At 55.1% G+C, this 15,155-nt stretch overlaps 1 protein-coding gene across 2 annotated transcripts; it reads left to right on the top strand.

The window, feature by feature from the left end:
- Positions 1-7,912: 7,912 nt before the first annotated feature.
- On the top strand, positions 7,913-12,653 carry LOC112403078 (piezo-type mechanosensitive ion channel component 1-like). 2 transcript variants are annotated; one of them, XM_024750401.1, is made up of 4 exons: positions 7,913-8,447; positions 9,678-9,858; positions 11,836-11,870; positions 12,144-12,653. In XM_024750401.1, exons 1-4 carry the CDS (start codon positions 8,351-8,353, stop codon positions 12,356-12,358), a joined length of 528 nt encoding a protein of 175 aa, XP_024606169.1. In that variant the 5' UTR covers positions 7,913-8,350; the 3' UTR covers positions 12,359-12,653. The 2 variants fall into 2 exon arrangements, with proteins under 2 accessions (XP_024606169.1, XP_024606171.1); XM_024750403.1 differs by lacking the exon at positions 11,836-11,870.
- Positions 12,654-15,155: the final 2,502 nt, after the last annotated feature.

A 15,155-nucleotide genomic window follows, 5' to 3' on the forward strand; every position in this document is an offset into this window, starting at 1 on the left:
TATATGTTTTGGTGTGAAATAAGTAGTTCTCTGCTTGAGAAGAGCATGGGCTAAGTAGGGGATGAATGTCCTCAAAGCCCTCAGACCTCACCTGCCCCAAACAGTGCTCAGGGTGTCTCCCTGATCTGGTCTGCTTCTGGAATGTTCTGCCTAGGGGACTGGTATCTCCGTCCACCCAAACTTTGCAAGCAAGTTCTCGCCTTCCCTCAACCCCGTATCGAATGCACCAAAAAGTTGCTTCTGCATTGTCCTAAGTTACTCCAGACTCGCTCATTCCCCCACTTCAGGCCACCAGCGCAGTGTCCCCGCTCTCCCAGGGCTCCGGCAATGCCCCCGATGGTCTGCCACGCACTCCTGTCCCCTCTAGTCTATTCTCTGCATAGCAGCTGGAGGTACTCTTTCCAGTAAATCTAACCTTGCTGCCATGCACCCACCACAAGCCTTCAACGGCTCCCCATTGCTCTTGGGGTAAAGACCAGGGCCCTGGGTGACCTCTTGTGTCTTCTAGCTCCCCAGCATCCTTCCTCAGCAGCGCCCCCTCTACAGAGGGTTGTTCAGGCTCATTCTGGCTCCGGTCCCCACCCCAGCTCAGTGAGCCTCCATCGTTCCTTCCTTCTCCCGGAAGCCACCTTGGCCTCTCTGACCACCGTGTACCTCTGTCTTGGCCCTGAGCATAGCTGTCGTTTTACACGCGTGTGTGTGAGATTCTCTGCCACCAGCCTGGACGCAGGAGCACAAGTTCTTTCGCTCATTGTACGCGTGGCGCGTCACAGGTTCTGGAAGGGATGGATGTGTGAGGCCTTGCAGTGGCCCGGGAGTTTAAACAGCACCACGCAGACATGGGGGGCCTGTGGTGGGCTGGGGGCTGTCGGCGCTGAGGGTGGGAATGCCGGGGAGGGGTGATGGAATGCGGACGCTCTGGGATGACTCGCTTGAAAGCTCGGGGAAGATCAAATTCAGGTGCCAGAGGGAAGGCGAGGAAAGGCACGTTGAAGAGATTCCGGGTCCGAAACAGGCTTTTAGAAACCACGACTCTGACCACAGCAGGACACCACGTCCCTCGGAGTCTCACGTGGCTTTTATACAAGTTGTTGCTGAAAACTTAACGGAAAACTGCCCTCTGTGCTGGCTTCCGCCTCGCGGTGTCCGGGCTCATCTGGGGCGTCCTGGGAGTGCCATGGAGCCTGTGACCTCTGGCCTCCCGTCCAGGAACCCCCAAGAGGCCCTCCCTCCTTTGCCAGGTGACGCCCCTCACAGGTGGGAGCTGGCAGGATCTCCCCGTTCTGTGTGGAGCCCCAGGGCAATGCCCGGGCCTGAACCCACCAGCCTTTGTGCCAGAAAAGAGTCAGACGTTCTCAAAGACCCGACGAGGGCCTGCAAACCCCACAGCGTCCCAGATCCTAGTCTCAATGCATCAAAGCCCTTCACCTCCAAGACCACATAGAAGCAGGAGGCAATGGCCAGGGCTCTTCAGGGGGACGGTCAGATGGGAGCCCTCACCCTGGAGTTGGGCCAGTCACCCAGGCCACAGCTGTCGAGTTCAGACGGGACGTGGGAGACCCGAACCACACCTCACCCTTGCTTGGGGGACGTTCTTGGGGCAAGAAAAACCCAGGCTGGGGGACGTGGAGCGCATGAGTCTCTGTCCCGGTCTGGCAAGTTTTAGGTTCATCGTAATGGCGAGAACGGCAACTCTTTAGACGTGTGAGCTGAGCCCCAGGGCCCTGGAACACGCAGCCGCTCCTTCTGTCCTCTCAGGATGAAAGGGGCCTCGTAAATCGGTGTAATTGTCCTGCTCATTTTACTGAGGAGGAAATAGGGGATCGCAGCGCTCAAGTCACTGGCCCACATGAAACCATGTCTGGCTGACTTAAAACCCATGCTCTCAACTTAATCCTAACTTAATCCAGGCTAGAGGGAGGTCCTCCATCTCAGCACCAGCAACATTTCGGGCGGGATTCTTCTTTTCCGGTGGCCGTCCAGTGTGATGTAGGGCATTAAGCAGCATCCCTGGCCTCCACCCGCTACATACCAGTATTATCTCCCCGCCCTCGCCATGCCAGAAAGTCTCTAGACATTGCCAAATGTCCCCTCGTGGGGGAGGGGCAAAACCACCCTGGGTTGAGAATTCTAGACTGTTCTGTGCAAGGCCGTGATGACCTGAAGACGTGAGGGCAGTCGTGTTCCCGGCCCCCATCCTCACCTCCTTCTGGGAAAGAGGCGAGAATTCCGAGCAGAACGGACACACACGCTACCACGTGCCATCTTATCTGGTCCTCCGGCGAGTTCCTGGGACCGTCTCTGTCCAACTTGGTTTTAACTCCTTGGAGGACAGAGCTGATGCCACTTAGTGGTCCCTGCGAGGCTCAGCACAGGCTGGGCATACAGAAGGCACCTAATAATAGCTTCCTGAATGATGGCACACTGTAGACTGCTTAGAGGGAGTTCCTAAACCTGCGCTGGGCTGCCGCAGTGGGGACATCTCGTTCATTTATTCTGGAAGTATCTGCCGATGGCCAGGCCCTCCAGGAGGCTCCAGGAATAAGTGCTCGTGGCCACCATGTTGGCTTGAGGGCGTTGGCAAAGGTGCCGTTGGGCACACGGATAGGCTCAGGCAAGACTCAGAGGATGTGCTGTCCGTTTGGACGGAAGGTGTGGGTGGGTGGTAGGCCTGAAGCGAGCCAGGCCTCTCTCGTGTGGCCACGGGGATGGGCTCGAGCTGCAGGGTGATCCGAGCCCTCCGTGCGCTGGGACTGAGCCGTCCAAGCTCCGGGTGTGTCTGTCCTGCTGCAGCGGCCCCCCTTTGCTTGCAGGACTTGCTGCTGCCGCCTTCCCCACGGAGTGAGGGCTGAGCAGCTCCTCGGTCTTGGGCCACCTCGCCGTGAGGCACAGCTACTTCCCCACGCTGATCACCATGATGGTGAGTCCTGGGAGGGCTGCCGCCTTGGGGAGGGTGGCCCAGTGGGGGACACTCCCTCGGGAGAGGCCCAGCTGCCAAGAAATAGGAGCCTGTCTTTGAGGTCTTTAGCTACATGCGTGGGTGCAGAAAGCATACGGGGTCCTAAAGGAGACTTGGATGTTCGGAGCACCTTGTAACCCTGAGGCCACCTGGGATGCTTGCGGCCCCTGAGACAGCAGCAGAGGCCTGGGTGGACCGCACAGCATGGGGCCGACTGCAGGGGAAGGTGTGGGCTCTTTCTGTTGTGTGCCCAGTGCTGGCACATGGACTTGGGCTTTGTCTTTTGCAGAGAGGAGAGAGGGTTTGGCGGTGAAGCCTCGCTTAGACTCTGCTTACCGAGGCTGAGGAAAAAAACCACCCAGTGAATCTATATTAATTGGCATCCCACCCGACTCCCAGCTTCTCCTCATGGAGGTGGATCCTAGGTACTTTGATGGGTGGGCCAGGTACTCTGGGTGGCCAGAGTCCACCTAGGTTTTGCCTGATCACATGGCCCTTGGGGATGGCCAGGCTTCAGGTTTAGATAAAATGCATTTTTAGTCCCGACACTTGGAAATTTTTTTTTAAATGAAGTATAGCTGATTTATAATATTGTGTTAGTTTCAGGTGTACAGCGAAGTGATTCAGTTATATATTTATATATATATATTTCAGATTATTTTCCATTATAGGTTATTACAAGATATTTAATATTGTTCCCTGTGTTACACAGTGAATCCTTGTTGCTTATCTATTTTATATATAGTAGTTTGAATCTGTTAATCCCAAACTCCTAATTTATTCGTCCCCTACTTCCCTTTCCCCTTAGGTAACCGTAAGTTTGTTTTCTATGTCTGTGAGTCTGCTTCTGTCTTGTATATAGATTCATTTGTATCATTTTTTAAATTCCACATATAAGTGATATCATTATGTTATTTGTCTTTGTCTGACTTACTTCACTCAGTATGATAATCTCTAAGTCTATCCATTTTGCTGCATATGGCATTATTTCTTTTTTTTTTATGCCTGATAGTATTCCATTGTGTGTGTGTATATATGTGTGTGTGTGTGTGTGTGTGTGTGTGTGTATATATACACATATATATACACCACATCTTCTTTATCCATTCATCTGTTGATGGACATTTAGGTTGTTTCCATGTCTTGGTTATTGTAAATATTTCATAGCTGCTATGAACATTGGGGTGCATGTATCTTTTCGAATTAGAATTTTTGACTTTTCCAGATATATGCCCAGGAGTGGGATTGCTGGATCAAATGGTAGTTCTATTTTCAGTTTTTTAAGGAAACTCCATACTGTTTTCCATAGTGGCTGCACCAACTTACCTTTCCACTAACCATGTAGGAGGGTTTCCATTTCTCCACGCCCTCTCCAGCATTTGTTATTTGCAGACTTTTTTTTGTTTTTTTTTTTGCGGTACGCGGGCCTCTCACTGTTGTGGCCTCTCCCATTGCGGAGCACAGGCTCCGGACGCACAGGCTCAGCGGCCATGGCTCACGGGCCCAGCCGCTCCGCGGCATGTGGGACCTTCTCGGACCGGGGCACGAACCAGTGTCCCCTGCATTGGCAGGCGGACTCTTAACCACTGCGCCACCAGCGAAGCCCTATTTGCAGACTTTTTGTTGATGGCCACTCTGATTGGTGTGAGGTGAGAACTCATTGTAGTTTTGATTTGTATTTCTCTAATAATTAGTGATGCTGAGCATCTTTTCATGTGCCTATCAGCCATCAGTATGTCTTCTTTGGAGCAATGTCTACTTAGGTTTTCTGCCCATTTCTTGATTGAGGTTTTTTTTTTTTTTTTTTTTTTTTTTAGAGACTGATCTAAGAAAATATTGCTACGATTTATGTCTGAAAATGTTTTTGCCTCTGTTTCTTCTAGGAGTTTTATGGTGTCCTGCTTTATATTTAGGTCTTTAAACCATTGTGAGTTTTTCTGTATGGTGTGAGGGAGTGTTCTAATTTCACTGATTTACGGGAGGCTGTCCAGCTTTCCCAACACCACTTGCTGAAGAGACTATCTTTTCTCCATTGTATATTCTTGGGCCCTGGCACTTGGAATGCAGCTCAGAGAGGTGGAAGGCCCTTGGCATCCATGATGAAAGATCCCATGCGAGCTGGGGGTAACCTGAGCAGGCCCTGAGGACAGGAAGGGTTGGGATGGAGGCCCATGTGTCCTTTTCACAGAGGCCTTTGTGTGGTAAAATGCTTCTTCTGCTTGTCCTTGTTGCTGGGACAGCCAAGCTTTCATCACCATTACAAACGAAGGAAAGACCTCTTGTAAGAAGCAAGTCTCACTGGTCATGGAGGGTCTTCGAAGGGGGCTGGGCGGCCCTGCCCACCCTCTAGTGTGGGGATGTGACTCCCGATGGTGGCTCTGAGACTGGGAGAGGAACTGGGAACCCTGCTCAGGAGGGAGCTTTGGCTGTTGAAAAAATGCATTCATCCAAGTTTTTACTGTGGATTTGAGAGAAGGACCAAATCAGTGTATGCCGAGTAGGGGAAGCCCTGCTTGGCGGCTCTAATAATGGGGGCTCTTGGTGGGGGCCGCTGGATTTGGAAATGCAGGGGTTTTTTTTGTTTTTGTTTGTTTGGTTTTTTTTTTTGCAGTATGTGGGCCTCTCATTGCTGTGGCCTCTCCTGTTGCAGAGCACAGGCTCCGGACGCGCAGGCTCAGTGGCCATGGCTCACGGGCCCAGCTGCTCCGCGGCATGTGGGATCTTCCCGGACCGGGGCACGAACCCGTGTCCCCTGCATCGGCAGGCGGACTCTCAACCACTGCGCCACCAGGGAAGCCCAGGAAATGAAGTTTTAAGAAGGCTCTGAACTGCTGTGCTCTGACAGGGGCTGGCCCCTGCGCTGCTTCCCCGCAGGCGTGGAGCCTCTCCTACACGAGCTGGCTGGGCTTCGTGCTGCTGCTCTGGGCCTGTGTCACCTGGAGGTCCTGGAGCCACCGCCACCTGGCCCTGCGAAGCTCACCCTTCCTGGTCGGCTACACCAGCCCCCTGGTCCTCTTGAGCTTCGTGCTGGGCCTCCGAGCGTCCCAGGAGGAGCTGTTTCCAGGGGTCCCGGGCTGGTTCCTCACCGACCTGGACCTCAAACCCTACCTGCAGCCGTGTCTCCACCTGGGTGAAAAGGTAGGGCTCTGGGGTGGGGATGGGGCCCGGGGATTTTCCATTTCAGAAAAGATCGCAGCACAGGGCTAGGGACTGTGGGACACGGGGGCCTCCCAGGCAGGGCCTGGGGCTTGCTGAACCTGGGGGCCTCGGTTCAGCCCCCAGCTCTGGGGGACCCTGTGCGTCTTTGTCTTCACTCCAGGCTTCAAAGTCCTCCTCTGCAAGGTGCGGGGTGTGGGCAGCATGAGCGCCTCCACTCCGACCCCCGTTGTCTCCAAAGGATGCGGGTGATGTGAGCCCAGGGGCACCAGGCCGCAGAGGGCCACGTCCCAGCCGTCCCCCGCTGCCCCCTTCCACCCAGCCGCTGTGGCTCATTCACCCCAGACGACAGGGCTCTGAAAGAAACAGAAGCCCGTTTGCAGTCCTAGCCCCTGTGGCCAGTGTGGAAAGTCACGTTCGTTTCCTGGGGAGGCCGCGGGTGAGCCATAAACGTAGCCTTGTTTCCGCTGTAGAGTCTCTGTGCATCGGTATTCGGGCTGTCGCTGAGGCTGCAGGTCTTGGAGAGGTGGAGGTCAGCAGAGGCCAAGGAAGAAGCTTGGAGGGAGGACCCTGGGGAAGCGAGCGGTGAGGACCCTGGACGGCCGGCCTCCTGCTCCTTTGCAGGACATTTATGTGCATATTTTGAAGTTAACCATTTTCCGCCGGGAATCCCAGAATCTTAGGGCAAAGTGAGGGAGCCCCCAGGCCCTTGCTCCTGGCCTGCTTTCAGCTGGCCCACCATTAACTCTCAAAGGACACACAGCTAGTGGTCCCAGATGACCTGGGTCACGCCCAGAGATGCAGAGCAGGGCGCAAGGACAGCCCATCGTCCAGGGGGCTGCCCGGCGTCAGGGGAGGGCTCTTCCATGTTGGGCTTTGACCTTCAAGGGTTTGGCTCTAGAACTCTCTGGCCCCAGGGAGGGTATGTGTCACAACCCCCATCCTGAGAAGAGCCATCACCCTGGGTGGTAGGCGTCTTTGGAAGAAGCTCTCTGACCCCTCATGGTTCAAGGGTCCAGGATCCCAGCCCTGGGCCCATACCTCCCCAGCGGCTGGGCAGGGCTGGAAGGTAGCGGGGCGTCTCCAGCTGGCCTCTGATGCCTGTAGCCCCCTTGCTCCTCCCTCTCCGAGGAGTTTGGCTTGCAGGCTGTGCCAGTTCCTGTCGGAAGGGAACAGTGGAGAAACCCCAAAGAAGCGGACACTGTGGCTGCTGCCCCAGAAATCAGCACCGTCGTTAGGAGCTGGGGAGGAACTAGGAGAGGGCAAGAGAGCCAGAACTGGGGGGCCTGGCCCTGGCTGCCCGCCCGGGCCTCTCGCCTACATAGGGCCCTGCAGCGTCCTGGTGGGCATTCTGGGCTCCATCCTCAAGGATCTCCGAGTCAAGTACCCGATCTGCACCCGCGCCAGCATGTTATTCGCCCTCAGCTTCGCCGGCAACGTGGTGTCATACAAGGTCGTCTACGTCCTCCTCTTCCTGTCCTGGGTGGCCTGGGACCAGGTGGATCCCGGTGGGACCCCAAGCCCCCAGCCCCTGTCCCACGTCCCCATCCCCCGGCCCCGCCCCAGGTTGGCCCCACCTCCTGCCTTCTGACTCCGGGACCCGCCTGGTGGCCCTGCCGTGCGGGATTGCCTCTGGCCGGCGCTGTTGCCATCATCTGGCTGCGATGCTCACAGGCTTCACACCCGCTGTCGCTCAGCTAGGACTCTGACCTGGGCACCCATTACATTCATCAGTGAGGCCACGCAGCCGGACGCATCAACCTTTGCTCTAGATACGCGAGCGGTTCCGACACACAGGTGGAGAGAGAGAGCGCGTGGACGGGAGACTCGGACAGAGGGAGAGATCGATTTCCAATACCTCCCAGATCGCTCAAGAGACGGACAAAACTCCCAATGCAACAGCTTCCCACCTCTCCGGGAGGACCCCTTTTCTTTGCTTTTCTGCAGGAAACTTAACGAAAGGCCTGCACCCCCTGACTTAACTTCGGTGTCTCATTAAAACTTGCCTAGACCCTCGTATGTGAACGAGCTTGGGCTCCAGCCAGCAAGGATTTCTGCTGGAAAAAATGACTTTGCACGGGGAGTTGTTCCTTGCCAGCTGCCCCTTGGCGCTTCTGGTTTCGGCCGCCCCCGCCCTGTCTGTCTCTTTAATCCCCATAGCGCCATTCATCAGGAACTGTGTCTAGATCGCAGATACACTATAACTCATGGAGAAGGATCCTGAAGTACTTTGGGATGGTCGTGGTGTCTTATTCCATGGTGGTCCTTACTGCCGTCTACACTTTCCAGTTTCAAGTTGTTGCTGGATTTTTCAAGGAAACCTTGAAGAACGGTAAGAATCTGGATCCTGAGGCTGGTGGGTGGTCACTCCTGCAGTTTGATTTGCTAAAAGGGCCCAGTTCTGCCAGGATTCATGGCTTCTGGGATCAGCAGTGGGGATGTGGTATCAGATGGAAGGCAGCCCCACGGTTTCCTGGGTGGGAACTTGCAGAGGAGATAGAACAGTCAGTCCCCAAAGGAGCTATTAGGAAGGCCCCGTGGGAGCCTGAGCAGGTGCGACGTCTCAGACCTTGGGCTGATGTGCAGGGAGAGCGTTTTTCTAGTTGGTTCTGTGCTCTCTGGGCATCTCTGCAAAGCTCCTCCAGGTCTGGGGAGATGCCTCTTCCAGCTCCGAGATTCCAGGTCAGAGCTCCGAGTCCAGGGAGAGGGGACCCATCAAGACTTTGCTGCTAGCTCACCCCTGCTCTGTCGGGGTCCCAGGCCTGTGGACTTGAAACCTCAGCCCCACCTTGGGGTCTCACGAGACTCAGACAGACCCCCACGCTCAGCTCGCAGTCTGAGTTTTAGCCGCGGGTCTGAGTTTCCGCCAAGAGCACACGTGCTAGATGGTCCCCTGAGAGCACTGGGCTTCCGCCGGTCACCTGAGCCCACCTGCCAAAGAACCCCCGTGGCCCAGAGCTGCCCCACCTACACCTGGGAGTGTGCTGGCAGAACTATCTAGGGCCAGTATCCTGTTTTCTCCATCCTGAATCCCCTCAGGGCGCACCGTCAGGGTGGGAGCGGGGACGGGGGGCTGCAGTGACTGTCAGCTTGATGGCCCCAATATCCTTTGTTTCCTGGTGCAGCAGGCGGAATTCTTTGTCCACAGAGCCTTCCCCCGGTCACAGATTCGACCAGCGTTTGGGAGGCAGTTCATGACTAATTTTGTCCCAGGGCCCTGGGAAGTCTCCTTCCTAGATCGGGTGAAGATTCTGTGGATAGGCCAGGCCCTGCCGATAAAGTTCTCTGGATCGCCTGGGTTACTAGTTTCTCATAATCCAGGAGAAGTTTTGCCTTGTTGCTTCTCCCCCCTACCCAGAGTCACACTATCACAAGGACTGTATGTGGGGCTGTGCGCATAGCCATCACAAACGCTCTCCCGGGCGCCTCCCTGTCAGATATCACTTGCTTATCAAGAGAAAGGGCAGCTGGGGCTTCTCAAGAAAGGCGTCTTTGTCAGGCAGGACCTAGGGCAGGGCTGCCTCTCGACCTTCGGGGCTCTCTCCCCTCTAATCCGTTCCAGGTTACACGATGTGGGCCTGGAGCCATTCCACGCGGCTGAGCTGTTTGCTGAGATCCTGCTGCCTGCTGCCTGCTGCCCTCCCGCTGGCATGCATCCTTCAATGTCATTTCTTTAATGAAGACTTTCTGAAGCCCACCAGCCTGTATAATAGCCCCGTTAAATGGAAGGGCACATCTGACAGGTACTGCTGTTCCTGGGGCGGCTTTTGGAGATTCTGCTAATGGCTCAGAGCTGGGCTCTGCGCAGGGGGCGGGAGGAGGTCTGCTTTCCCTGCTCTGAGTCGTCCATCTGTAGGTGTTCTTTTGACGCTGGTGGGGAAAGTTGGACCCCGCGTGTCTCTAGAAGGTCTGCGCACGGGACGGGGGCCTTTCCTCTGTTGCCAGGGGCCTCCGGGGCAGGAGTGTGGCGCTTTGTTTCTGCTGAGACTCTCGCGAGAGTCAGAGAGCTGCTCCAGGGCGATGCAGTCTGCTCATCGGTTGTTCTGCAGGCCTGAAGGTCCGTTGTATCTTCGATTTTACCGTTCTGTCCTCTAACTAAATTAAGACATTGGCTGTGAAACTTGGCTTTTAAAGGTTTCCTAATTTTTAGACCGAGTCACTAATAGGATAGAATATTTTGCAGAATTCTTATTTTATTTATTTATTTAGTTTGCGGTACGCGGGCCTCTCACCGTTGCGGCCTCTCCCGTCGCGGAGCACAGGCTCCGGACGCGCAGGCTCAGCGGCCATGGCTCACGGGCCCAGCCGCTCCGCGGCACGTGGGATCCTCCCGGACCGGGGCACGAACCCGCGTCCCCTGCATCGGCAGGCGGACTCTCAACCACTGCGCCACCAGGGAAGCCCCAGAATTCGTATTTTAGAAGGTGATGCATCACCAGAGGACTTCCCCTTCTTCCTAAGAAAAATTAGGCGGGAGGCCGTGGCCTTCTCAAGGCCCGAATCTGTTTTTCGGGTCAAAGTCCGCCACGCTCCTAACACGTTTCGCGAAAAAGTGCACAAAATACCACGGCTTGCTTCTTTTTTTCCCCAGGGGTTGTAAAATATTCTCTTTTGTCAACATCACGTGGTTTGTTTTTGGTTTTTACTCGACTTTGTTCGTATCCGGGGTGGGATGTGAAAGCTTTAAAGGAGCAGGTAGGGTGCTGGGAGCCTGTTGGTTCCCGGGGCGGGGGGGAGAGGCTGGGAGGCCCCAGCCGGGAGCAGCGCGCTCTTTTTCCTCCATGCCCCCCATCCCTGAAATTATGTATAATATCGAATGGATGCCTGCTGTGGAGGGAGGAGAAAACTTGGGGAGAAACGTTCTCTTTTGAGACCACCTGGGCCCCCCTGGGTCAACTGGGATGGTGTGACGGGGTGAAGGCTTTCGGAGGCGGCTGACGATGTTTGGGAACTGGGTTGCCATGGTAACATGATAAGAGCAACAACCCCCGCTGTGCTTCCAACATAAGCACCCTGTGATCTGTCTCCCCCAGCAACAGGAAGGAAACCGACATGCATCTTCTGCCAGCCGTGTGAGGGCCTCTTTACAATTCCTCCTGCGAGGCGTGCTCTCCCGAGGGAGCGCCCCGCTTCGGGTGCACCAGCCAACCACCCCGGGTGTTGATCTCAATCTTTAAAAAAGACTCCAGCAGAGAATGAATGCCCATCCCTAGGGGACTGACTCAGCAAATGATGGTGTGTCTCCGCCTCTCGGGAGGCTCTGCTGATAAGGAGGGCCACGGGGGCAGCCCCACGTGTGCTCATTTGAAGTAGGCTTCAAGATAGATGGCCAAGTGGTGAAAGCAAGGGGCAGAACACTATATGTAGAACGCGCTATCATTTGTCCAAGGAAAAGAGACCTGCACACGTGCTTATACATACAAAGCATACCTGTGGAAGAATGCAGAAGAAATCTGTCCTGGTGCTTGCCTGGGGGAGGGAGACAGAGGTGGGAAGGAGAGTTACTTTTCACCGTGTGCCCTTTCGTGCCCTTTGAATTATTTTTAACTACGTGCGTGCTTTGTCCAGTGAATACAATAAATGAGTAACCTATTAAAAATTTATTAGAGAGTTTGCTGTTTAAATAAATCCAGTGAGAAAGGAATCCTTTTATAAACAGAGAGCTCTCTCTCTCTCCCTCCCTCTCTCCCTCTGTCTCTCTCTCTCTGTGTCTCTTTCAGGCTTAAGGTTATATACCTTGGAAACTTCAGAAGAGGTAAGAACTAAAGAGTGAGAGGAAATGCGTTCTTCTCCAGAAATTGATTTCTGGTGTCAACTGTGCTTCGAGAAAAGCGTAAACGTGATTCCCAACAGTACAGGTCAAACAGAACTTTTTTCGTAACGGCCAAGTCCTTGATTCTGTCCCCTACCCGTGTCTCCTTGTGGCATGGACCCATTTCACTTACGGGCTTTGATAAAACAGGCTCACGAGTTGGTACTCATTCTCCTCTGTTTGCGTGCCTTGGAGTACCCCGCCTTTGCTTTTCAGACTGCGACCAGCTGGGGAAGAGGAGACAGCTCAGAACTTTGCCAACGAAGCCAGCAGTTCCAACTGGAAAGCGGAGAAATCTGGAAGGCCGGGGAGGAAGGCGTCAGCAGGTTGGAGATACCGCTTCCCAAGAGGCCCTGCCTGTCGCTGCTCAGGGCTGCTCTCCAGGGTTGCCAAGAATCCTGGGCCATCCAGGCAAACGGTTGATTCATTAAAACAATAACCCACCCAGACTGTCGACCTGGTTCCCTGATTCAACACAGCCTCGGCATGCTGTCTTCGCTTTTCATTTTGGGGACCAAGCCAAGTGTCCCAGGCGTGGGGGGCTGGGATGTCACCCCCCTGCCATCCGCCTGCTTGCTCCTGCCCGATTTCATTCCCGTGCCCAAGGGGGAGCCGGTTCACATCAGGTGGACCTGCAAATTCGGACAGCAGCTGGGCTGATGGCTGCCACTTTACTTTCACGAACACATGTATATGTATGACTGATTCACGTTGTTATAAAGCAGAAACGCACACACCATTGTAAAGCAGTTATACTCCAATAAAGGTGTAAAACAAAACCAAACAAAACAAGACCACAGTGTGAGAGTTACAAGTGACCCAGGTCCCCCGCGTCTGTTTTGCTTACTTGGGGAACCAACTGCTTACAAGCGATTGGGGACCGTGCCTGCTTTTGATTCAGCTTGTGGTTTGGATAGAACTAAGAAACGGCAGTCAGGTGGGGGGCGCTTAGCACGGCACCTGACATTCTGAGAGCTCAGCACATGCTAGTGTCTTTCACTTGACCAAATTACACTCTTTCCCAAATAATCAAGAACGATCGGCAAATGTAGAAAGCCCTCTCTTGGGTGGTGGTTAGAATTAAACTCCCCTTGGGCAGTTAGTTTGTTTTTTATTCATTCACGCCTCACAGTCGAGCATTTAGTGGGGACCTTTTATGTGCCAGGCAAGGCGCTGAGCATTGAAGGGACAGAGGGAAAGAACTGGCGCCCCTCCCCTCAAGGAACCCACAGTCTGACTCAGGGTCAGCAAAGCATGGCCTCAGGGCCAAAGCCAACTGTCCTGTTTTTGCAGATAAGGCCACATGCGTCTATGCACTGCCTGTGGGCGCTTTTGTGCTGCAAGAGTAGAGTATGTGGCAGAGACGACCTGACCTGCGAATCCGAAATACTTAGGCTCTTTCTAGAAACAGTTTGCCAGCCCTGGTGCAGAGGAGGAAACAGGACCATTTACAGGCATCGGGGATATGGACAGGGGGCCACAGAGACAACTCCGGCAGCAGAGAGGAGGGAAAGCCCAGCGTGGGGAGAGGGACGAGGGACCTGGCCAGAGACCCTCAGTATTACTGGAAAACTGCATTCTTTAGAAAAAAACTGCAGGGTCTTCCTAGTTTTCTCTGCTTTGTTCTGGCTTCCTCTGAGATGCAGACGTCTTCCCATTGTTTTCAACAACAAAGCCAGACCCCGCGGAATCACCAGGGGCATCCGGCCAAAGCCTTTCTCTTCCCCTCAGAGGAGGAAACGAGTGATTGGGACTCAGCAGTTGACGAGCTGACCGCTGGCTTTCCGAAGCTTCTAGAAATGGTTAATGGAACTCAAGGGTTCGTGTGGCGCGTTCTGGAAATAGACATCGTTAAGCCTGTGGCCCCCGTGGTCGCCCGGCTCACCCCGCAGGAGGTCAGTGGCTTTCAGGAGGGCCAAGGCCGTCAGCTTCTGAGACCCTTTTCTTTCTTCTGCAAAGTGTTGACCTCTTATGGAAGGTCCAGCGGGTGTATTATTAACTCCCATTTTCCCCTAATTTGAACTGCTCTGATCACAGGCAGGCCAAGGCGCCCGCAGACTTCAGCGCTTTCCTTGCAGGTTTCTCTGATGGATTCCGTGTTTTACGTCCTCTGGGTGGTGTCCTTGCCCTATTCCAATTACGCCCCTTTGCGGCCCGCGTTTCCACCGTCTGGGTGTGTGCGGTGCTGGTCTGCAAGGTGATGTACCAACTGACGTGGGTGGCGCCCTCCGCCTACTCTTTAAACTGCCCGGAGGTGAGCTCTGTTCCCAGCTGGCGCCTCTCCCCAGCCAGACGGGAGGGCCCTGGGCAAAGGCAGGGACGGAGTGCCCATCTCCCCAGCATCTGCCTTCCTCTCTCTAAGGAGAGCTGTCGAAGGAACCGTCACAACACTGTGGTCCGGGAAAAGCCATCTAGGGCGATCTTGACCATTTCAAGGATGAGACAGTTGAGGCCTGGGCGGGAGGGGTGTGAAGGACTCATCTAAGAGCCACACTACGTCCATTTATTCATTCAACAAACACTGATGGCGGGCCAGCTCCGTGCCAGGCACTGTGCTGGGGGCGAGCACTCGGGAGACCCTGCGGGTGAGATTCCAAAGGGACAGGCAGCCACGTGCAGGGACACAGACTCGCTGGGACCGGAGGTGGTGGCAGGAGGCTGGGGAAGCTGCCACTGAATCTGGGAACAGAAGAGTCGTGGCGGGGTGGGCACGGGGAGGGGACAGGGCAGGTAGGAGAGTCCCGGGCCTCGCGCCACAGGCCGGCCCTCCTTCTGCGCCCCCTGTGCCTGGCCTGTTGACAGTGCATGCAAGAGGCAAGGTGAGAAGCGCAGTTGCCTGAGGGCCAGGACCTCTGGGCCCAAGAGAGCCTGTGGCCGGCCACCCCTCCGTAGTGGAGGTGGGGGGAAGCCTGGCAGTCGGCCTCGAGGGCTCGCAAAGAAGAATGAAGGTGCTGGAAGGGCCGTCTGGTCCATCCAGGTCTTTTACAGATGGGGAAACTGAAGCTCGGGGGCCTGCCTGGGGTCTTTCAGCTGAAGTCTTTCCTAGGCAACCTTGCAGCCTGAGTCACTTCTGGGGTCCACACCACCCAGTGCCCCGGCATCATTTCTGCCTCCCCCAAGGTGTGGCAAGGAAACAGAATGCGCCCACCGGCCCAGCTCGCCGGGGGATCGATGGTCTTCCTGCGGCCCGTGGACCCGGCAGAGTGGCTCGGAGCACTAAGGAAATGT

Source organism: Neophocaena asiaeorientalis, unplaced genomic scaffold (assembly GCF_003031525.2).
Source record: "Neophocaena asiaeorientalis asiaeorientalis breed wild unplaced genomic scaffold, Neophocaena_asiaeorientalis_V1.1 scaffold606, whole genome shotgun sequence".
NCBI lineage: Eukaryota > Metazoa > Chordata > Mammalia > Artiodactyla > Phocoenidae > Neophocaena > Neophocaena asiaeorientalis.